The following is a 23,541-nucleotide window of genomic DNA, read 5'->3' as shown; positions in this document are numbered from 1 at the left end:
CTAATATGTTCTTTCTTCCATAGCAGCAAGCTTTTTCTAACAAGCTTTCTTTAGTGCAAATACTGTAGGCTTGTATTACAGTAAAATAACAAAACAAAACAACAGAACACCACCAGAGATGCTTCAGAGCAAAGCTACTCCTCAATTTTCAGAACTATACAAAGATTTTTGAGCTCATGGTCCTGCCTAGAGAGGCCTATTTAGAAGTCTTTCCAATGGGACCATTTCACCAATACTTTAAAAAAAAGGAAAAAAAAAAGGTGCTCAGAAAGATAATTAAATTCCCCGTCAAGTTATAGGAATCTTGTACAACTTTTTTTTTTTGCCTCAGGATTTTATAGCAGTCTTTACTCCACATCATCGACATACCTCAAATACAGATGCACAAAGCTTATGATTGTCCACTATATACCAAAATACTATATATACATCTCTCACTGCAGGAAAAAACACCCTGATACCTATTCTTTATACAAAGGTGAAAATTTTCTTCCTTGACATCAAGTAACCACAAACTAAAATAAATGGAATAAACTTTTAATCATACAGAGAAAACAATTTTTGAGGAACAGGGCAGGATCTTTCCTTATGTTCTCTTACAATGTAGACTTCTTGGTGACTACTGTCCCCAAAGGAATGACAGTCCATCTTTAAAAACAGAACCTTTTTATACAGTTTATACAGCACAAGTCACAAATCATTTTAGAAACAAACAAAAAGCATCATTAGCCTAAATTTTTTTTAAAATTGTAAAGAAGAAAGAGAGGGAGAGAGGAACTGAGCATTTTAATGCTATCTTTTTCTATTTGGGCATGGTACAACACAAAGATGTAAACATTTAAAATAAATAATAAAATAAACGTCAATTTCTTCTCCGCCTCCTGTTCCCATACCCCGCTCAAAATTTGACCCAGCTCCTCCTGAACATGTCAGCATTGGAAAATTAAAACCCTCTGTTGATGTATGGCCAAAATACTAGAAGCATGAGAAGGTGTCAATTTAGTAGTGGGATGACTGGGTTTCTTTTTTAAAAGCTGCAGGAGGACATGGGCCTAGAAACACCTAGAAATGTACACACACACACACACACACACACACACACACACACACACACACAGAACTTGTCAATAAATAGTGAGATGCTGGCTTTTAAGATGAATGCCAAGAAGACTCAACAAGCAGAAAGTAGCAAGATACCTTTACTTCAGTTTTCGAAAGAAAGGTACACACACCACATATCCTATTGGTCCACAAATTCTATAAGGACTCAGGTTACCCCTCCAACCATCTGAAGAATGCAAAGGAGCAAATCCCAGGGCAAAGAAGTTGAGAGATGGGAGGATATTGTAAGGGGTGGGTCTTTGAGAACAAACCTCGGACCAAAGGCAATCTTGCCTTGGATCTTTGGAGAAAGACCTTCTCACCTCCAAGTGCTTTTGTGTATCCCTTACATGGGAGCCTTTAATGAGGGAAGTCTTCATCACTTAGTCTCATTCTAAAGAGGGTATATGTATAAAAGTGCCTAACGCAGGGCCCGGCACATAGTAGGTGCTATTCTTTGCTTCTTAAAGAGGCCACGTGGATGTCTGATCAGGGAAGGAAATCAACCTGGAAGCTAAAAGGTGAGATTGCAAGGAGCACTACTGGTCCATCAAGGAAAGGGGGAGAAAAGACCCAATGCCTCCATGTTGAGCTCCTCCTTAAAATGGAGCCAAGCGGGAGCAGAGGAGACTCCCTTCCCCAAAGCCTGAGAAAGGGAAGCAACAGCCGCTGACGGCCCTTGGCTTTGAGATGCTGTGGGACTGCCCATGGTGGACACACCAGGCCTTTCTCACAAGCGGAACAACGATTTCTTTCCGAAAACTTCCCCAGTGAATCCGAGTTGGCTCTGGTGATTTCCTAAGCTTCACCTGGGATCTCCTCTTTCCTGTGTCAGCAGCTATCCCACCCACCCGGTCAGGAAGAGGACTAGTCCCAGAGAGGCAGGCCAGGGCGCCAAGGGGACCGTGTGTTTCACAGCAGCCTGTCAAGGAGTGCCTGCCCTGTGCCATCCCAGAGCTGCCTGCAGCCCAGCTGGAGTCCGCACCAGCTGCCTCACGGCTGGGGACATGGGGAAAACACAGCGGTTCCCAGCCCAGGCACAAAGGCCCGCTGCAGCTGCTCCCTGAGCCAGCTCTACGGGGGAGGAGGCGGCGGGCCTGGTGTCTGGCATGAACTTGCAGAACCAGCCAGAAGTAACTGAGAACATGTAACTGTGAGTCAGGTGTGAATATTCAGCCTTCCCCGATAACCTCTGGCTTTGGAGAAACCAAACTACCTCCCAGAACAAAGCCAGAGGGTCCTGAATAGAAACACAGCTTGGAGGCCTCGAAAGTCCTGCGGGGCAGCCGGATTTTTTGCTTTCTGCTGGTCCCAAAGCCAACACAGAACTGAAATCTGAACGAAAGCCAAACTCCATCTCAAGAGCATTACAGCCTGGCCCCAAGTCACAGATCAGGAGCTGCCTTGGGATCAGTGCAGAGGGGCACAAAGGGATTTTGAGAAATAAAACACCAGAAAGCAGCTTCATTTAAGAAATATATATATATATATATATATATATTTATGCAAAAAGAAGCAAATAGCTCCCAGTTGGCCACAAACGCCACTTGAGATGATTAAGCCTTTCAGAGCTGAGCGCATCCCCGTTCTCTTCGCCTGTCTCCTGGCTGCTTTGATTAATGTGAAGCCAGAAACCCAACTGCCCAATCTTAACAGGAGCGCTGCTCCCAGAACCTCTGGGAAACTGGGAGGGCAGCATCACAGCCAAGGAATGTGGGAAATAACATCGTTAAAGCATCTGGGAACAGATCCTTCCTTTATCTTTCAGCCTCCTCTCTCTGTGTGCCCTGTCCCTCCACATGTCACTTCCAGTCATAGCTGGCTGCATATTTCAGGCATACAGCTGTTCCATTCTGTGGCTAGTGCTCAGTAAGTGGATGATGGACATTAAACAACAGCCAGAGTGAGAGGCCTGGCTGTTGAAGGAACAGGTGAGCAACTGTGTCACTCTTTCTCCCTCTCTCCTGAGTCCAACTTTGAGATTTAATCGCCACTAGGTTGATTTAAAAGAATATCCATATATTTTTAAGTTATCACACGATGATCTCTAGAGATGAACCACAACAGCGAGGTCTCCCTCAGAGCACTAGCCCAGCAGAGGCCAATCCTGGAAGATGGGTGGGAGCTATGCCCTGGGGAGAAAAGGGCTCAGAGAGGTGAGGGGCAGGGACCACGCTGAACTCTGCCAAGCTGTGCTCTTGGGGAGGCAGGAAGACCCCCTTCCTCGCCCCCCAAGCCATGGGAAGGGGGCAGCTTGCTGGCAGTGGGAAGCAACACATCTCATCTCTGATTTCAGCAGCCCCCAGGAATGGCGCATAAGCTGCAAGCCACAGCGACAGCTCTGGGCCAGCTGCTCACAGCTGGCTGACGGACCTGAGGAGCACAGGGGGACGAGGCAGCAGGGGAGTGTAAGAGAGAAAGCACTAGATCCATCAGGCAGCAGGTGACCACAGAGGGTAGAAAAGGCCTGGCACCTCACTGAGAGGCGAGAAGCAGGTACTGGGGCTGCTGCGAGGCGATCCCCACTCCAGCTGCCTCCCTCCTTCCTCCCCCTGCCTTTCCATCCATAGCAGAGGCGCCTCTGAGGCCTGGGGAGGGGCCACACAGCAGCAATCTGGGGAGGGGCCAGGCCAATGCTCATTAAACCTCCATGGGTGGCGTCACCCTGAGATGCAGGGTGGGGGAGGGCGGAGCCTGCAGGGACTTGGGAGTGATGTGAGGTTCCTAGGGGTGCCTCCTTGGTCTGGAGAGAAGGGTCCAGGGGCAGAATGGCAGGGCAGTAATTACAGGAGACGTCTTACTCAAGATGCCGGGTGAAGGGAAGCTGGCTAGGACACCCTTGTGGCTTGTTGGCACTATTCCTCGCCTCGTAATTAGGCGTTTGGCAAACCCAATCTGTGCCCGAGCTGTCTCACTCATACCCTGTCTTCTGGCCAAGCCGCTCCTCCAAAGGCCATGTCTGAGGATGGGGAGGGAGGGTCCTCCAAGCCTCCGTGATGGCAGCATCTCTGTGAGAGCTCATGGAGCCCTGCTGCTGGTTCTGGAGATGGTGGTGGGCTGGGGAGTTTCAGGGGAGGGAAGGTTCTGTATTGCACATTGACTGTCCCCTTCTGGACAAGCCAGCCCCAGCAGAAGAGTCACTTGCTGCCCCATCTCCAGAAATGAAGAGCTTTAATATTCAGACCACCCAGATGAAATGTCATGGTGAATTTGATAAAAACCAAGAGGAAGTAAAATTGACACTGGGGGAAGGAAGGGGCAAATAGAGGGAAGGTGAAACCAAAAGGCACTGAGCATGCTTGGTGGGGCGGGGAAGGACACCATCACTCCAGAGACATGTCGTAACAAAGGGACAGGAACGGTCCACACCAGCTTCAAGCTCTTCAGAAGCCAGAGAGATGCCGGAGTCCACCAAACGAAGTTCTCCAAGGCTTTTCAAGAAACAGGATTTGCTTTGCCAGATGAACAAGGGAGGAGGTCCCATGACTTTCAGGTGATCATCCAAGTCCTCCAATGCCTCACCACCAAATCCCCTTGGGTCTCCCAGAGCCAGGAAGCTCTCCAGCAGGTTCCCCCTCTTGCTCTCACGGCCCTGGAGTGCTAGAAGGTGCTGGTCCCTGGGAAGGAGGCAGTGACGAGGACCCCTCTGGGAGCTGGGTTACAGAGCCAGCAGAGTTGGGGAGTTCAAGGAGTCTGATGACTGGTCCCCACTGCTACTGCTTCTGCGGTGGGCCTTGGAGCAGGACTCGGAGGGTGAAGCGGGCGACTCCTGCTCCAGGACGCTGGGGTAGGTGAAGACGAGGTTCGAGGTGCCTGGAGTGATGGCAGGAGTGGAGGTCACCACAATAGGGGTGTGCAAGGGCTCCTCCCCATAGAAGCCCCCAGCAATGCTGATGGGCTTGATCACGGAGCGCTGGGACTTGTCCAGCCCCGCCGACGAGGACGAGGGGCTATCCTCTTCCGGGGGCTCCTGCTTCACCACCACGGCACCCACTCCTCCGCTGCTCCCACTGCGCAGGGGCTGCAGCCCGGAGGCTGGGGGAGACCGGCGCTCCTCGGGGCTGATCTTGCACACAGGCCCGTGGGCCACCAGCATGAACTCCAGCTTCTCCTTCTCCTTCTGCAGCTCGGCAATCTCCTTCTGCAGGCCTGACTTCTCCTCCTCCAGCTCCTCCGTCTCCTGCAGTGGGAAGAGGGGCATGTGAGGGACAGTGGCAGGGGTGGGGAGGGGGCATCCAATCCCGGTGAGAAAGGGAAAGCCAGCCATGTCCTCAGAGGACTGACCATGAAGGCAGCCAGCTCATACCCCACTGCCTCTGAGCCACCTGGAGGTTCAAGATTCCTTTTATTCCCAAAGCTTCAGATTGAGAAAGGAGGGAAGTTGGCTTAGAGGAAAGGTGAATTAACCACTGTGGCCTCCATGGTTGAGCACTTCCTTTGTGCCAGGCACCGTGTTAAGCATTTCACAGGCATTATCTCATTCAATCTAGCAGCTTTTTAAGCGGGTATTTCAGCAACCCATTTGGCAGATAAGAAAACTGAGTTTCCAAGACGTTTAATAATTTGCCCCATGTCACAGAGCAAGCAGACAGGGTAGCCCAGATTTGACCCCAATGTATCTGACACCAGAAACCATACACTAGTACGCTCTTCTGTCTTGGGGCCAGGATGGCCCCCTGGTACCCCTGCAGGGTGAGTAATAGTGAGATCTGGCGGGGGAAGGGAGCCCAGCACGCGCCCCACGCCTCTCTCCTTCTCAGACCTCCTCACCCCCATCCAGCTCGCCCGTGGACACACACTCAACTCTAAGCTGCATAACAGTGGAGATTTCTGTCTGCACACACACGCCTAGGACGGTGTGTAGCTTGTAGGAAATGCTCAGTCCATCCCAGTCGGATCATCACTGCCCCTCTTCCCTTTTTTGTTCTAAGTAAAAAGCATGTTTCAGGACTCACAGAACCTGGGAGAACATTCAGTTCAGCCCCTGTGCTTTAACAGATGAGACCCCTGATGGCCTGGGCAGGCACGTGAGGACGGCAGGGACCCACTGGAAGAACCTCACCCCTCCTTTCACGTCAGCCGGAGAGACAGCAAAGGCACATGGAGGGTGTTGTTACGGAAGACAAAAAGGAGTGTGTCACCGCCCTCGTCCCCACTTTTCCCTAACACAGATTCCTGTTCAAGAATGAGCTGACATGGGCCAGAGCTCTGGTAAGCAGAGTACAGCATATTCCGGAGTGAAAAAAAGTTTCCATCTGTCTCAAGGGTCTGATGAACGTCATGAGCTTCTGAGAGGTTTCCTGTGGAGGATGTGGCTCAGGGGCCTGCGTGGCTGGGTCGTGGGGAGGCGGGGGAGTAGGGTGTGAGGCTTCTGAGCGAGGGAAGCAGAGGGGCCTCGGAGGGCAGGCTATTCTGGGCTGGTGGGAGGAGTACCCTGGGTAGACCCGGGGGTGTGGCTCCTCAAAGGGTTCGCAGCGTGGAGGGCTCTCCTGGGGGAATCTCCCATGGAGTGCTGATCACTAACAGATCCACCTCCCCTGGCGTCCGAGAACCCCCACTCATCTTTCCCAACTCTATCACCTCCATGGGACATTACTACCAGCACCACAGAATTCACACAGTGCACACTCAAGACCCAAGAGCGAGGGCTCCAGATGGACAAAGGGAAACAGAAGCAGGTGGATGGTAACTGGGAGGATTAAATAAAGTAATGGGATGTGCCAGGTAATTATGATTTCCAAAGCACCATCCTGGCCAATCATTGTAAGGACCACCAACAGGGTCTCCCTCACCTCCTCACTTTGAAAACATTCCACCCAGGAGAGTTACTCCTGGCTTTGGGCTTCCTCCGCATGGCAGACGGCCCCCCTGTAGGGCTGGGCTCTGGAGGGACTTACGTGACGTTGGTCAGGTCAAGCTTTCGAGAGGGAAGGGCAGAGCCATGGGCCCCCAGGTGTGGGCAATTAGGCAGCAGGGGAGAATGACTCACGAGGGCAGCGTGAGGTACCAAGGTGACAGCTTCAGGCTCATAGCAGAGGCGGGGAATGCTCCTGTGCATGGAGGTTACGAGAAAACCCCAAGATAGTACAATTCAGCTGAATGTAAGCCATCCCCAAGAGACCCAGAGAGCAGAAGACCCTGCAGAGGTGAAGGGGCTCAGACAGCAGGTCTCCTCGCTGCCCAAACTAAATTTCTGAAGCAAGGCTGGGCCGCTCATGCTGGCGGCAGGCATGGGGGTGGCTGGAACCTTGGGAAGTAGCCCTGGAGGGGGCAGGTCTGGGCCTGCCCTGCCCAGGCCTGGCAATGCGGACACCCTCTGCCATCCCTCACCCGGGAGGCCCAGCTGGCCTCAGTGCAGGGACCACTCAGGCCCAAGAAGCCCTTCCAGGTCTCTCCCTCTGGGCCCGGGCTGTTGCTGAAGGCCAGCCCCCTCCCCTAAGTCCCTTGTTAATCAGGGACGTGCTAACTCAGGGGTGAAAGGAAGGAATGTTTGTCTCCACTGACTCATACATAAGCCCCTAGGGGCAAGGAGTGGGGAGGGCCAGGAGCCCTGGGGTTCCTGCTCTGGGCCCCCCACAAGTGCTCCCACCCGTCAGAGCTCCTCACCGCCTGCAGCTTCTCTGTCAGCTCCCGGCGACGGTTCCTGCACTTGGCTGCCGCCAGCTTGTTCCTCTCCCTCCGGATTCGACGCTTCTCTTCCTCTTCAGGGGACAGCTAGAGCCAAGGTCAAGGATCACGGTTAGGCGGTTAGGCTCCAGTACATGGTTCACCAGCTTTTTGGTTTTTAACTGCATTTTAAGTAGGGGAAGAAGCCCTCTGGGACTGAGGAGGGGAGGGAGGAAGGCAGAGGAGTGTGGCTGGGCTCAGAGGTCCCAGAACATGCAGCTCACTGCTGTCTGGATGCCGGGGAGGGCACCTGGAGCCGAATCCCCAGAAGGTGATGTCGCAGGTTTGAGGAGAAAACAGGGCAGCCATGGTCAGGGGCTCGCCAGCCCAGGCACGACGGTAGCGTGTGTCATGTCAGCCCTGATTCGGTGCCAAGGCCCAAGAGGATGAGCTGGCTGCTTCCCCCAGAGAGTCCCCTCGTGCCAGCTGGGCCAGGCCCTGCCCACTTAAGCAGCTTCCTCCAAACTCTGGCTAATTACTCCTCCCCATCACCCTGCCTGCGCTGCAAGCCTCATTATCCCCATTTGATTAAGTAGCTGGGCCCAGAGTGAGAACAACCCAGGGGGGAATGTTCTGTTGCCAGAGGGAGTGCTGGGGATGCCACTCCACTCCCAACTTCCTCTGCCAGCCCCAGCGTGCCGGCTCCTCATTGTTCAAGCCCAAGGACTCACCAGGGTGCCTGGCACAGTGCTGGGCTGGACAGGACCCACAGAAGGACAGGAGCCCGGAGGTTCAGCAGGTGCCCACCACACCCACTCATTCAACCAACAAGCACATGCCAGGCACGGCTTGAAGGATTAAAGATTTGTCAGCAAACCAAATGAACAAAACTCCCCCTACAGAGTTTACAATCCAGCTCCTTACAGTGAGGCTGAGTAGGGGGCTGTGACTCAGGCCAGAGGGCAAGAGCTCCTCTGCTCCTCTAAGCAGGGCTGATGCCATTTGCACAGAGCCCCTCCAGGGAATGGCTACCCAGCCCCGCGCAGGCAGAGGTGATGTGAGGAGATGGCTGTGGGCCAAGACAGGGAGCAGTTCAAAAGGAAAGAGCACCCCATTCAGTTAACAGACACTACAGCACACCTCCTGTGTGCCAAGGGCAGTGCCAGGGGCTTAGAAGATTCTGAGGGAATAAGACCTGTGTCCTCAACAGACACATAGGGAAAAGGCTGAAGCCACTTTTGGGAGGGGCAAGAGAGAAGCTGCCCCAAGGATAGATGCTGCCTTGATCGCCAGCCACCCTGTGAGGGAGGGAGCCGCTCCCCTGACTGGGCCCAGGCCAGAGTCCCCAGGACACTCCCGGCAGCAGCCCTTCAGGTGTATCGCTGTGATGTCCCAACAGCAAAGCAGAGCATAGCATCGCTGTACCCCTCACCCCCACCTGCCCTCCGCAGCAGCCTCCAGGTGGGAGCACTGAGCCTGAACCCATCCATCTGGTAACATCCATGTTAGTCTTCAGGCCCCTTCCAAAGACCTGGTCTTAGAATTTCGCACTGGAGTCCTGGCTCCGCTCTCCTCCTCAGCCCTGTCCTCTGCCTCCCCAGAAAAGCCAACGACTCTACAGTCTCTCCTCTGAGAGGTGTCAGGCAGCCTGGGAACCAAACACAGACTGGGTGAATGTGGAAAAATCACTGAACCTTCTGGGCCTCAGATTCCCCATTTCTAAAATGGGTTTAGTAGGACCTGCCCTGCCTTCCACAAGGTTTCTGCGATGATCAGATGAGAGGCAGTTTGAGTCCTCTCTCAGCTAGAAAGTGCTAGAAAGAAGATGCGATTCACAGGTCTTCTCTCTGATGTTTTTTCTGAGTCCTGAAAGAATCCAAATTAACTGGAGACTCACAGTCCACAGACTCAGGTGCCCTGTTCTCTGCAGGGATCGGCTATGGGCTGAGATCACAAGGTCACTTGGCCAAGGCCCTGAACACTTCCTGCTCCTGAACCCATCTCACCCTGAGCCCAAGAGCATTCTCAGGAGAGCCTCACGGCCCCACCACAGTCCCGGGTTCAGGGCTCACCACGGAAAGGTATCAGCTTTCCCTTGAGGCCCAGCCAGCCACCCTGGTCCCTCACTGATGAGGGGCAGAAAAGACCGAGACCTGGCCCTGGTTCATTTCAGCTTCCCTTCCCCCTTGCTGCTTCTGGACATGTTTGGGCTCCCACTTGCCCTAGAAAGTCTCCCCCTATCTGTTGAGGTGTAGGGCAACCTGTGGGAGCTCTTGCCATAGGAAGTGTTCAGAGGCAGTGACAACAGGATTACAGCTTAAGTGTGTCAGCACCACCTATACCCACCCACAAGCCACACACACCCTCCCCTGCCCCCACCAAGTCACCACCGCTGGCCTCAGAGGGAGCCTCCGGGGCAGGCTCAGGAGGAGAGCAGTGAGGCACCAGGCAGCTCCTGGTAACAGGCTCCTCCCCCTGGGGGAGGCTGGGAAGGCGGAAGTAAGTTTCATAGAATAGACCCCAGGGCCAGGAACCCAAAGGGCTGAAGTTCTAGGATGCTGCCCCCAAGGCTTCCTCCAAGCTGCCGGATGATTGTGTGAACTCCTAATCGACATGGGATCAAATGCTCCTGGTTCTCTCCTTCCCTCTCAAAAAAGGAAGGAAATTCTCCAGACAGATTGTTTTAGGGCACGCCTAGGTGGTGTGGTGGGAAAACCACAGGGCTGAAGGTCAAAGGAGGTGGATTCCAGTCCTGGCTCTGCTACTAACTCACTGCGTGACCCTGGACAGGGCCCTTCTCCTTTCTGGGCTTAGCTTCCTCGTCTGTAAAATGGGTGCAGAGGGAACATTAGAAGAGCTGGTCTCCAAAGTCTTTCCCAGATATAAACTTCTAAATTTGGTGTGAGCTAGGTCCAGAAAAGAATGAAGAGCACATCTTGCTTTGTTGACCTGCTAACCCAAGAGTCTCTCACAAGCCTGGCTCTCACTCATGGGTCCCTTGCATACAGGGAGAAGCCAGCTAGCTCATCAGTGACTATCAAGCTTGGCTCCCTGGGCCCCCTAAAGGAAGCACAATTACAAAGGACATTAGGATCACGGCTACTGCAATATTTACAACCACAAGTACCAAAAGCAACAGTGAGGGGGATACTGGCCACTTGCCCCGGCAGCAGAAGCCCAACAGCAACTGGGAACTGAGTCTGGTAACATCTATTACACACACCTCCCCATGCTGCCCCTGCACCGGTCCCGCCCCTAAGAGAAGAAACCAACATGTAGCAAACACAAGGCCCAGCTTTGTCCTCAGAGGAACAGGGCTCCTGTGAAAGCTTCCAGTTTCTCAGAAAGCAGTCCTTGTAATTCTAACTATCCTGGGGACTGGATCCACAATTGTCCACTGGGTACCATGTTTGGCAGGTCCTTGGATTGGAACAATGTGGGTCTGGGGATCCCAAGTGGAGGTGGTCAGTAGCTGGGATGAGGAGGGGTTCCAAAGCTGTAACTGAAATAATTCTCCAGGCTAACATTTCATTTGAAAAAGAGATTCTACTGCTAAAGTTTGTCCCTTCCCAGACTCTCAGTGACATGGTGTGGTAGATGGAGCATGGCATGGGGGGTCCCGGGGACTGGTTCTAGGCCACACTTCCCCACTCCCTTGCCAAGTGGCCCCAGATAGCTGTGCCCAGGCCTTGGCTATGTCATCTGTGAAGGGGGGCAGATGGGGCTCTTTAAAGGTTCATTCCCTCCTTTCTAGAATTATGCATGATTCTGATTTCTCTTTTGGGAATCAGGGGGCCATTGCTGCCCTGGCTCACTGTTAATACAGACGACAGGCCTTTTGAGTGTTGAGTAGATGCTGCCCAGAGGGCAGAGGCCCCGCCCCTTCCCAGCATCCTTCCCAGCCAGGCTGACTCCCGCTCAAAGCTGAACTCCTTGAGGAAAGAAAAGGCTGATGATATCTGACCTCCCCTCTCTACCACCCCAGACTCCAAAGACCCAGAGTCCCTGCACTTCTAGAATTTCTAGGCACTTGAAATGGGTTCCTGTCTTGAGTTGGAGGCCTGGGACATCAGTGTTGCAGGGGTGGGGGTGGGGGGGTGTATGGAAATACTTTGGGCAGTGCCGACCTAGAGCGGGCCTCTTTAGGACCACTGGGTGTCTTGTCTGCACCAAATACTGGGAGACAGTTAAGGACTAACCCAAAAAAGTTCCCGGCCAAGGTTCCTTGGCTGCTCGTCCTGTGGCCCCTCTGCCAAGGATCAGAGGACACCACTGTAGACAGGTCCTAAAAGTCCTGCCCACAAGCTGACGCCTCACTCACTACGTGCTTTTCCACCATGATCTCTTCGAGCGACAGCAAGTCCTGGCCAGCAGGACACCATCTCCATATTGCAGCTGAGGAAACTGAGACTCAGAGATTCTAAGGGACATGGAGGAGATGACAGAGCCAGGCCTGACTCGCAGGTCTCCAGCTCTGCCTCCAGTGATGAAGGCCATGTGTTCCTGGGTCCCAGCTCTCTCTCCTCCCCAGTGTTCCCAGAACATTGACCCCTGCTCCCCTCCAGTCTTCAGAAAAACACTCTGCGTTACAAGGCCCTGAAACCCACTGACGTGGCTCCTGCTCTGAACAGTACCTGCTCATCTCTCCTCCTACGGCCCACGGTGGTGCCAATGGTCTTGATCACGCCGGGTCTTGGGAGGGCCATGTGTCCGGGTACAGAGGCCAGGCCCGGAATGGGGCTGTAGGGGTGCGAGCGGGGGTACGGGTTGGACATGGAGGTGATCACCGTGGGCTGCACCATCCACTGCAGGTCCTGGCTGGTCGTGATGGCGTTGATGGTGGGGATGAAGGCACTGCCTGAGCCAGGCATATCTACCCGGAATTTCTGAAATGAGGAGAAAAATAGGTTTGAGCCCAATAAATACAACAGAACAAGACAAGCAGAAAGTAGGGTCAGTACCTGGGGGACCAAGATCCTGGGCGGGCTTCCTGCACAGCCAAGAATCAAGGGGATCTTAACTATTCCTGGGACACTCATGTCAGATCCACGCCTGACTGAGGTCCTAGGAACTCCACACTCAACTGGCTCAGCAAGGATGTGGTCACATCCCCAGTGACTTCTAGGCCAGATGTGGGTCCCAGCAGCTCACACTCAGTAGGCCCTCTCTGCAGCCCTCCAAGCCAGCTAAGCCCACCTCTGTAGGAGGGTAGGCCTCTCACCTGGACCTCCCAAGCCTCTGGGTCACCTGGCAATTATCCCCCAAGGTACCAGCTTAGGATCCCTTAAGGAGATTTGCACACCAACTGCTTCAGAGTGACAAAATGACCAGGAAGCTTATGCCTGCTTTTGTTACTTTTTTTCAAACAGGTTCCGGATGGGGCTGTGACCCTATCAGGGGGAGACCAGGTCCGTGAAAAGATGTCCTCTAATCCATGAGACCCAAAAGTGGTGGCGTCTGCTGCCAGAAGTCCCCTCGCTGTCCGTTCTGGACCTTCACCCGCATCACACCTGGGACAGACGCACTGTGTGTCTCTCTACCTATTTACACACCAGTCTCGGCTCCCAGGCATGTCTGTGGGAAACCGTGGTGCTGCTAGCTCAGAGTTTTCTCCCTGTTGCTTAATTTCTGCCCAGACCACGTTGCAGAGCTCTCTGGAACATGCTATTTAACATATAAGATGATGACAGAGTACAAAAGCTAAAACGGGCAGCGGCCATCAGCAGTGGGCTTGCCCTCCCTGCAGGGCAGCTCCTGGAAAGCGAGGAAGAGGGAGGCGAGGAAGCCTCCCCCACCTCCAGCTTCAGGGGGAGCACTCCCCTTATAGGACCCTCAGCCTCGGGCGGTTCCTGTGTCTACAGAAAGGCTCTGCAAATCCTTTCTGCCCTGAGCCGGAGGTGGGGAACGATGACAGCAATAATAACCAGCACCTCCTGAGCACTCACTAAATGACCAGTGCCACGCAGTGTTTATCCTAGATTAGCCCATTAATTCTCCCTCTGAGGTAAGAACTACCATTATCTCCATTTTAGAGGCAGAAATTTAGGCTTAGAGAGATTAAGTAACTTACCCAAGGCCACGTTCTAGTTAGCAGTGGGGGCAAGATTCAAACCCAGTTCAGCCTGACAAAGAGGCCAGATCTCTCGAACACAGCACTACGCAAGCTTCTGTAGCGCTGCTGCTTCCTGCCTCGAAGTCCAGCCCCAAGTGCTGGCATCCACCCCTACTGCTCTCAGAAGGAGCGTCAGTGTCATCCCAGCCAAGGGGTCTCTCACCCAGGAGGTCCCCCAGGTCCATGTGATCCCAGATGAAATCCTATTGACATCAGCATGGCTGTGACAGCATCCCCCCTATTCTGGCCCAATCAGACCAACCAGGACTAGAAGCACCAGCAGCAACGGCAACTGCCACCACGTCTTTGCCCCTGGTGATGACATCTGGGTTCTTTTGTGCAAATAAAGTGAAGCTTAGAGTACTTCACTGTGGCTGAGGGAGCTGGGGACCCTTCCTTGCTCACTCGCTTGCCAGCTGCCTGACCCAGTCTGGGTGGTGGAATGTGGCTGCCCTACCTCCCAGTGCCCTGGGGCAACAGGCCAAGGGTATTCGAGGAAGAGAACTACTCCGTGCAATGGATTCTGGGATTCTGGGATTCTACCAGCACAAGGGGTTCTGGGAGTCCATGAATAGCAATGCCCAGTGCAATGAATGGATTCCAAGTCACCTCCCAAGGCAGACAATTGGGCTTTTTATCAGGAGCTGACTGAAGAGCAGCAGGTGTATATGAGTGTGCACATGGGAAGGAGGGCCGGGTGCAGTGAACACAGAAGGATCCAAGTGGGAAAAGATCTTCAAGGGGAAGAAAACGGACAACCAGGGCTGGCTGTGAGGAGGAGGAGGACTGAGAACACGTGAGCAGCTGAGTGTGTGCAGAAGCGCAAAGGCCCAGGCAGCTGTGTTTCCCTTGGGCTGCTGGATCAGGAAGGAGGGCGGGAGGTAGTCTGAGTCAGGGGACCTGGATCTGAAGCCTCAGTGAATCCCTGAGGACTCAGTTTCCTTGTCTGGAAAGGGGGATACTAACACCAAACTCACTGCATAATCATGAGGATTAAATAAAAAGCTGCTTGTAATCACAGGCTATAAAATCATACCAGTCGTTCTCAACCCTGGCTGCACAGCAGAATATTCTGAGGAGCATTTTAAAATTGCCGATACCAAAGCCAGCCTCGCTATTAGAGTTCCAAAATCACTGCTTTGGGGTGGGGTTCCGAGGTAAATTTTAAAAACACCTGAGGAGATTTGAACATGCAGCCAGGGTTGAGAAATGCTGTAAGTGAGTGGAAGGTGGCATCACCATCATCATCACCACCACCACCACCACCATCAGGGATCACCACGGTAAGTATCTGTGTACTCTGCATGGGATGGCTCCAGGGAGAATCACCAGCTTCCCATTCCTGGGAAGCACCCAACATTTTTATCCTGTTTCTTTCCCCAGGTCAGGTTCTGGGTTTGAAGGACACCAAGGCATCCAGTGCAATGGTTTAATGTCACCCTCTACTTCTGTTGGGGAACTGTCAGCTTTCCTTTTAGGAAAGCACCCAAGAAATTCACTCCTCATTCCACTAAAAAAAAGAGAGCAAGAGAGCGAGAGCTCTGGTCTCAGGCTAGAGGAGGTAAGCAGCAAAAAACCTGAGGCAAAGCTTAGAGACTAAGATCTCTTAGGACTAAGTAGCTGACTCTCAGCCCCTCCCCGGGGCCCTCCAGTTCCCTTGCTCTGTGATGGCAGGTCTACAGAATGTGCTGCTTTCCCGGCCATCAGCCAGATTCCTTGCAGCAATGGCTTGGTCTAGACAAAACAAGACAGCAATAAAAACAAGGCAGTAGGTAATGACTGCCTCTAAATGCGTGTACAACGTGTTTCAGAGGGAGGTAAAGCCATCTGGATAACACACTGGCTCTAAACTGCAAGGAAAACAATGTCCTGTCCCCACAGGGGATGGGGGCTCTGATAAAGAAGGCTTTTGTCTCCAAGAGGAGCCTCTTGGAGACACAGACAAAAGTTTGAAATCTGACAGATGGGTCTTGTCTCAACTCCAAAGGTATTTTTCAGAAAGTGACACTGGGGTGGAACAGAAAAGGTGAGCCTAGGAGTTTGTGGTCCCAGGAGTGAGGCTGGCATTCTTCTCTGTCAACAGACCCAAGAATCAGTCAAATGTCGTGTTGGGGACAAATCATGGTTCTCTACAAACGGGTTGACACTGAACAGAAACCAACATAGGGTTTCCCAGCTGCAGGCATTGGGCAATTTGACCCCTGCTGTGGCACCAGGTGTGTACTGGGTGTCGGGGGCTACAGGAGGTAACCGGGGACCTACTTGACTCCCCCGGGGCTCTCCAGCCCCCTTGGAAGCTCCTCCTCCAGGGACAGGATCGAAGATGCTATGTTGGATGGCTGTGTGGTATCCAGCCTGGCAGAGCTTCCACAAATGCTTTGTTTAACTGTGTCATCCTGTTGACTTCTGGGTGGGCAAGAATGCCTATAAAAGGACAAATTGGCCCTGACCTCCTAGAGCAGATTTTGGCAAACTTTTACTGTAAAAGGCCATATAGTAAGTATTTTAGACTTTGCAGGCCATAAGGTCTCTGTTGCAACTACTCAGCTCAGCCATTGTAGCGTGAGTGTGGCCACAGACGATGTGTAAACAAACAGGCGTGCCTGCACTCTCTTAAGCCTTGTTTACAAAAACACTTGGGCCATAGTTTGGTGACCCCCTGTCCTGGAGGATCGTTCTCATCTCTTATGCTCAGGTTGGGAAGAAAAGAATAAAGAGGAAATGAGAAAGCCAAAAATCAGAATGGTCCCTCTAACCCAGGGACTCAAGGATGGACTCTCACCAGTCAGCTTGGATCTCCGGACCCTGAAACTGGAGTTTGATGCTTTATAAGCCTTGTTGTGGGTCTTTGGGCAGCAGAACCTCCTTATCCTGAAGCACCCTGAATTTAAGGGAGCTGTGGGGCCGCTCAGTAAGTATGTGTGTCCTCCCACCACCTATGAGACAGACAGCTCAGAACACAGGGCCCCGAGGGCCACCCCATTTCATCAGGGCAGAGAGGTCCCTGCAGCCCAGCAGCCGCTAATTTGGGAGAATGACCTTTCTGAATTCTATAGGGCCTTGGATTCAGAAATAAGCGTCACAACCACATCCTTTTACAGAAAGATCTAGGAAGTAGGGTATAGGTTCCCATTTCCTACAGGTATGGACAGGGCAGGGCTTATCCCAGAAACTCCGGGGCTGGGCAGAAATGGTGGAAGTCAGGGTTGGTGTTCTGGGTGCGTCCCCCCAGCCAGGCATTTCTCCATCAGATTGATTCTTGACCAGGGCACCAAGCACTCGAGCCATGAACTCCATGAATACCTGTGACCTGTCTCAGCAGGCAGGCAGGAATGATTATGCACGCCTGGGAAGAGACTGGGTTCTTTCTCTTAAGAACCCCCTTTTTTAGGTTCCCAGCACAGGAAAAAGAAAAATTCCAACATCCCAGGAGACTGGCTCAGGGCAAGAGGAGAGGGAGCTTAAGGGCAAATGCTGCCTCAAATGCCCCAGAAGCCTCCTGTTGCAGTCCAGTTTGATTCAAATGCTCTATATTTTTTACCAAACTTGGGATGTTCTCCAAAGCTTTCCATAGGGAATTCAACCAATCTCCACAGATTCTGCACTGGACATCACTTTGACCTTTCATTCCTATCTGAGGAAAGCTACTTACATCACAATGGAAATGGTCACGAATAACTCATGATTTCCCCCAATTTTACAGTATCCAAACAGTATCTCAGGTAGTGTGCCTCCTGTCAGTTTCACTTGAAAGAACCACGTTATCCTCCTTCGCCTAATGGCCAAGATGAAGAACAAGAAGGAAGAAAAGAAAAAAGCAAGGAAAAGAAGGTGACTGATATGGAATTATCTGCCAGGTTCCCCAGTCTCTTTTCTCCCAGCTTTCTTTTGGCCAGGAACTCCACTCCAAAGCACAGGGGAATTTGCTCCACTCTTCTGTGGACCCCTTTTGCACCCCACCAATCCTTGGACAGCTTTGCACTCCATGGGAAGGGCATACCGTGTCATCTTCTCCACGACCACAGCAGGCGAGCATGGCCCAGTCACTGCCACGGGACAGGGTGAGAGAGAGTCCTGGACAAGAGGGATCTTACAACTTCCCTCTCCAGCCCAGTGAGTCGAAGAAGGGTAGAGTTACCAAGTGGGGTTTGGAACAGACATATTTGCCTCCATCAGGGCAGCTGCCATCATTTTGAAATGTTGTGACCGTCAAAAGATACCACCTACAGCACGGATGAGACAACTCCACAAAGTAATGACGTGATTTTTTTTTTCTTTCAACAAATAGACTGGAAATACAGCCTCCTGAATTCTCAAAGTCAGTGTCTTTATTCCCGTTTAACAGAAGGAAAAAAAATCTAAGGTATAGCTGGCCAAGGTGCCTGCTTTGGTGCGCCTTGTCTTGAAACCAACAGGACTTGGGGTTGCACTGCTTTGCGCCCAGTCAGATCACCCAGACCTAATACACCAGACTGGGTTCCTTATATGTCAGATCTTTGGATAACTCCCAAACATCAAATTCATCCTCAAAGGACAAAGATGTGTTAGGAAAGAGGGTTTTCAAAAAAATTTGCTGAAGGCAATTCCAAAGAGGGGGCATTGTAAAACCTTCCTGAGTCTGACTAATAGCCACAGCATTCAAATAAGCATTTAGTTTCCTCAAGGAACAATTACAAAGGGGACAACAGTGATTTGGATGTAGAAGAGCTGGTGTGTTTGTATTGAGAGAGAAAAGAAAAAAAATTGAGGCTCCTAACTTTGCACTCACCTAGAATAATAAGGCAGGCAGAAATAAAATAATGGAAATGCACTCAGGGGTTTGGATAGGAAAATTCAGCTGCCACTCAGACAATGCATGACTGCTGTTTCACCCCATCCACTTTGATGAAAAAGTGACACTGACTTCCACCATCAAGAATCAGCGGAACAGACAAATTCCTGGGATAACATTTTGTTTGATCCTAATCTACATCTGTAAAATCAAGGGAGAAAAAAAACAAAAAACACGAGACCCTTAATATACACCTCCCACCTTCCCACCAGCTCTGAAGACCACCTCCCCGAACAATTCCCAGTGTCCTAATACAAACAACATCAAGAATATAAGCCTTGTGAATCTGAAGACATTGTGCTGGCAATGAACAGACAGATATTGAAACAGGGAAAGAAAAAAAGCACTCCTTTTTCAACCAGATTTTATTTAGAACAAAACAAAATTAGAAAAGAAACGGCATTGTGAAGTCAAGCAGCTCCTAGTTAACCACTGTTAAATATATGACATTTATTTGTTCTGAATTAAAAGGAAAAAAATCCTAAGAATTCCGAAAACTCACCAAGTTAACACTCTCTGGGGCTGGAAAAATACATTCCCCAGACAGTCCTTCTAAGGATGTCCTGTAGGGGGCACTAGAGAGGTATGATTGGGGCTGACTTGGGAATCACAGTCATTTCTGGTAAAAGTTCTTTGATCTGAGGAATGTCCCAGCCTGGTATAGTTGGCAAAAGTTCACTCTGGGGAATTTTGTGTGTGTGTGTGTGTGTGTGTGTGTGTGTGTGTGTGTGTCTGTGTGTGTGTTGGAAAAGGATGGCTGCCAAAGAAGAGACCTAGTCTGGTATTCCTTGGTCCCAAAAAGGAACTATCCTCCTTGATTTATTTTCACTAGTTATCTGAGGAACAGACAAAATGGCAGCCTTGGAGAGGTTCTGGGTCTTGTTTTTGTTTTGTTTTTTTTCATTAAAAGGGGGCCCAGCTGATGAAAACAAGTTATGAAATGACCTATGTTTGTGTAACTGGCTGGATTGCGTAATGCTCAGGGCCTGAAACCGTAAGAGCGGAGCAGCCAGGCAGGGCATATATCTGGGAGGTGTTTTCCTAGGAAAGTTAGGAGAGACAGAAAACAACAACAACAAAAAGCAGCAGCCAGGAGGGGGAGGTGTGTGTAACTATTCGTGACAAATCAGAATCACCAATGGCCAACCTTTGAGATTAACACTACAACTGGAACAGGAAATATTTTTCATGCTTCAAGTTCCTGCCATATACAAGAACAGAGGTTTTAACAAAGAGTTACCTGCCCCCCCTCCCTGACCCCCAAGTCACTGGAACTTATGGCCGTGTGTTAAGATCAAGCTTCATGAAGAGAGAGAGAGGAGAAGAAAGTTCTAGGTTGAGTAAACAGCAGCAAACCCCTAGGAATATTAGACCCCACAAACAAAGAGAGCAGGAAAAAACAATATTCACTCACCCAAGGTAAAACCAGAGAACCCTCTTACACTGACTGGTCCCCTGAGACGCCAAAAAAGGAGGACAGCCCATCACTAACTTCCAGGAAAGTCTCCCCATAAAGGAAGCTAAGAGCAGTAAAGTGATTACAGGTTTTATCTGGCATGTAATAAAGTTACCTTGAGCCCGGGTGGGGTCCTAGCACAGACTTGTGAAGTAACAAAAGCTTCTCACATCAGTCCTTAGGACCACAGGACAGCTCTGCTCAAAGTCAGAGAGCTGATGGAAAAACCCTCCCCTCCTCCTCCACCACCCCCTCCTTCTCCCACTACCCCCTCCCTCAGGAGTGGACAGGCTGAAAAACTTGTCCAAAGCGGCATTACCTTGCCAATCCCTCTGGTTTGAAAGGTGCCTCACTCAAGCTGCTGGGACGAATAGGCAAGGCGTATATACAAGAACCCCGTTGCACCAGTTATTACTAATTGCAAAATCCTCATGTGTTACAGCATGCTAGGAATTAGCCAACAGCTGCTTTTTGCTTCGGTAATGAGGCCCCATTACACTCTGCTGGACTGAGTTCTCTTCCTTCTTCCTAGCACTGGTTTCCTGTCTGATTTTCTTCCAAAACAGGGAATTGCCTCTGCTCACATCCTGGGCTCAAAGCCCTAGTGACACAGATTATTCAATCGGGGCACTGATGTCCGGTCTGACTTCCCATCCAGGCTCCAGGGTCTGAGCAAAGCCAGGCGGCGAGGTTGTTAACGTTTCAATGATGACTGCCACAGAAACCACAGCCAAAGGAGCAGATGAGAAATCAAAAGATCCCTTCCTGATTTGGAGAGGAGGAGAGGGACATTTAGGGGGCTGGTGAATTGGAGAGTGAGGGAATGGGCATAAATGACTCCAACCCGTTGCCTAATGATACTTGGATTCAATACAAACCACCAGTGGGGCTGGAAAGCAAATGAAGTCAAACACTTTGGGACAAGATTTGAAACTCATCACCTTGGTGCTCATTATGAAGGGTGCCCTGACTGCATTCTCAATGCACAGCCTAGGTTCTCTACGGTAGGTGCTTATGGGGACACCAGGGCAGGTAGAGGGAAGACGGAAAAGCCATTCTGAGGGCTCACCAGGTACGAGGAGCCACTTTAGAACAAGATACCCCTCTTCAGATATCAAAGAGAGCCGTGTTTCCATTTTATTTTCCATCAGGGTCCCCCTCCCCATAAGCCCACCCCAGCCCCTCCTGGTTGGCGGGTTTCTAGAGGCCAAGGCCACGGCCTTACCAGAGCAACTCTTGCTGTGGCTAACTTGGCTAGAGACTGCGCAGAGCCTGATCCAGGCGGGCTTCAGGTTCTAGCCTCCTCGTTTGTTAAGCCAGCTCCCACAGGAGCCTGGGGTTGGGGGAGAGGGGTGCTGCTGCTGCAGAGGGTAGGCCCACCAACCAACTCATGAGCAGCACCAACCCAGCAGCACCGTTCTGGTATTTATTCTGGTATTTATAGACGCACAGATCGAACGCACAATCCCTCCAGTGCAAACCAGTCCGCCTGCTTTAGAAACAAGTTGTTTTTCGGCTTCCAGAACCACCCAGGAGCCTAAGCGAGGTCTCTCCACCACCCCCTTCTCTCTGCAGGCGTCTTCGCCCGAGGTACTCCCAGACCCCCGAGGCGCCCCTTCTGGTGGCAGTGCAGGCTCCTTCTCCGACCCTAACAGGAGATGGATGGGCGCCGGGCACATAGACGCAGCCCGAGCCAATCAAGGCTGACCTCCTCCTTCCTGACCTTCGCACCTGATTCCCAGAGCGACAACCCTCGCCCTCCCTCCGGATTACATGAAGAACCCCAACCATGTTTCCGAGTCCCCAACCTCTTTTAGAAATTAACTAAGTCCTATGGAGAACGGAGGAAGAGAAGAGGGCTTTTTCGCAGGAATAAGGTCCCTGGACGTCGGGATAAGCCCGTGGGTGCAAAGATTTTTTTTTTTTTTTTGGTACACCACTGAGAGAGAATGGATGAGAATTCCTGGGAAAGGAGGTACAGGTTCCTGGGCAGGGGGCCTGCAATTCATGGAGCTTGGTTGGATAAGACGTAGTGTGAAGTATGGGGTTTGCCGGCTCTTCCGCCCACTCGCCGCTCCAGTTTAAAAAAAAAAAGTGTTGGCTGGGGTCAAGGGGGGAGCGAAAGGAGGGGTGGGTAGGACAAGACGAAAATCCAGAACTTACAATGGTGGCCCGTAGGAATTTTCTCGCCAAGCCAAGAAAGGGAAAAGAAAGCAAAAGAAGCAGTGGCGCTAGAGGAAGGCAGGGGTCCGCCCGCGCCGCCAGGTGCACCCGGGACCCGCACCTACCTGCTGGCCGCCGCCGCCGCTGGAGTAGGACTCGGCGTGCGCAGGAGAGCCGCTGCTGCCCCGGGACGAGGTGTCAAAGTTCCCGGGATAATCCTGGTACATGATCCGCGGTGGGGGCCCGAGAGGAAACAGGGTGTTTTTCTTCCCCCGCCCTCGCCGCGGCCGCGCACCGGCTGCTGCGCTCTCGCTCCCTGCCGGCCGCGCCTCTAGTCTTCGCTCCCGGGCTTCTCTCCCTCGGCGGCGACACCCCGGGAACAGTGACCCCCGAGCGCCGAGCGCTGAACTTCTTTCCTGCTCTATGAGCGCCGCGGGACCAGTTGTCCACCCGGTCCCTCCCTCTAAAAAGTCCGCACGTCCCTCGGTCCCTCCCCCGAGCGCGCCCTCCTGCCCCCGCGCGCAATCGGAGCCCAGCGGGACCGCCGGCTCAATCAAAAAATGGAAATTAAAAAAGAATAGTAGCCCGGCGAGTCAAGCCTGCAGGTCTAGGGGGCCCCGATTTCAGGGCAAAAAAAAAAAAAAAGAGTGGGGGCGAAAAGAAAGGCTGCCCGCTTGGAGAAACTTCTATTTCCTCCTTTTAGAAAAGGAGCTGAGAATAAACTTCCTGTGGCCGACTCGTCGCCGGAGTTTCGAGCGGCTCGGACAGTTGACTAGGAGAAGAAGGCAGCCTGCGCCCGGCTCGCGCCCCGTGTGGTTTCAGCCGAGCCGGCGCGGAGAGGGACGCGGTCCCGCTCCGCGTGCCGCGGCTCCGGCGCCCAGACCTGCACCCCTTCCCCGGCGCCCGCTCCCGGACGGGCCCGCCTCGCCCGTCCGCGCCTCTCTCTCTCCCTCTCTCAGTCCCCGCCGAGCGCCGCTTGCTTGCTCGCTGGTTCGCTCGGAGACCCAGCGCTCTGCCCGAGATGAGTCACTACAATGGCACGAGTTCAACTCCACACTCTTTATTCTCCAGCCCCTGTACCTCACGTCAACCCCAGACTCCACCTTGCAGGGAGGAGCGCGCGGGGAGGCGGGAGGAGAAGGCCGAGGAGGAGGAGGGGGAGGAGGAAGAGGCGCGGGAGGAGGCGGGCGCGGCGCAGCGCTCCCCTCCCTGCCCCGGCTCCCGGCCGCGCTGACGCCAGCCACACACCCGGCGCGAGGAAGGAAGGCGGTG

The 23,541-nt window shown here is 52.4% G+C and overlaps 1 protein-coding gene across 3 annotated transcripts; it reads right to left on the bottom strand.

The window, feature by feature from the left end:
* Positions 1–521: 521 nt before the first annotated feature.
* Positions 522–23,322, bottom strand: FOSL2 (FOS like 2, AP-1 transcription factor subunit). Of its 3 annotated transcripts, XM_074341833.1 has the most exons (5): positions 22,395–23,322; positions 20,426–20,871; positions 12,342–12,593; positions 7,708–7,815; positions 522–5,281 (listed from the first exon to the last, which is right to left on the bottom strand). In XM_074341833.1, the coding sequence occupies exons 3-5, from the start codon at positions 12,576–12,578 to the stop codon at positions 4,760–4,762; spliced, it is 867 nt and encodes a 288-aa protein (XP_074197934.1). In that variant the 5' UTR covers positions 12,579–12,593; positions 20,426–20,871; positions 22,395–23,322; the 3' UTR covers positions 522–4,759. The 3 variants fall into 3 exon arrangements, with proteins under 3 accessions (XP_074197934.1, XP_010946758.1, XP_045367733.1); XM_010948456.2 differs by lacking the exon at positions 20,426–20,871 and having other exon boundaries at positions 22,395–23,318; XM_045511777.2 differs by lacking the exons at positions 7,708–7,815; positions 20,426–20,871 and having other exon boundaries at positions 22,395–23,320.
* Between the last annotated feature and the right edge of the window lie 219 nt (positions 23,323–23,541).

This window comes from Camelus bactrianus, chromosome 15 (genome assembly GCF_048773025.1).
Source record: "Camelus bactrianus isolate YW-2024 breed Bactrian camel chromosome 15, ASM4877302v1, whole genome shotgun sequence".
NCBI lineage: Eukaryota > Metazoa > Chordata > Mammalia > Artiodactyla > Camelidae > Camelus > Camelus bactrianus.
This window is presented reverse-complemented; position numbering and strand designations above follow the sequence as displayed.

What these genes read in the sequence shown, in the direction of transcription:
- FOSL2 (XM_010948456.2), bottom strand. Translation starts at nt 22,496, where the DNA reads ATGTACCAGGATTATCCCGGGAACTTTGACACCTCGTCCCGGGGCAGC. An exon ending in GTAGGAGGAGAGATGAGCAG is followed by an intron (nt 7,816 to 12,341) that starts GTACTGTTCAGA and finishes CCTTGGCTCTAG; the next exon opens with CTGTCCCCTGAAGAGGAAGA. An exon ending in TGACAGAGAAGCTGCAGGCG is followed by an intron (nt 5,282 to 7,707) that starts GTGAGGAGCTCT and finishes TTCCCACTGCAG; the next exon opens with GAGACGGAGGAGCTGGAGGA.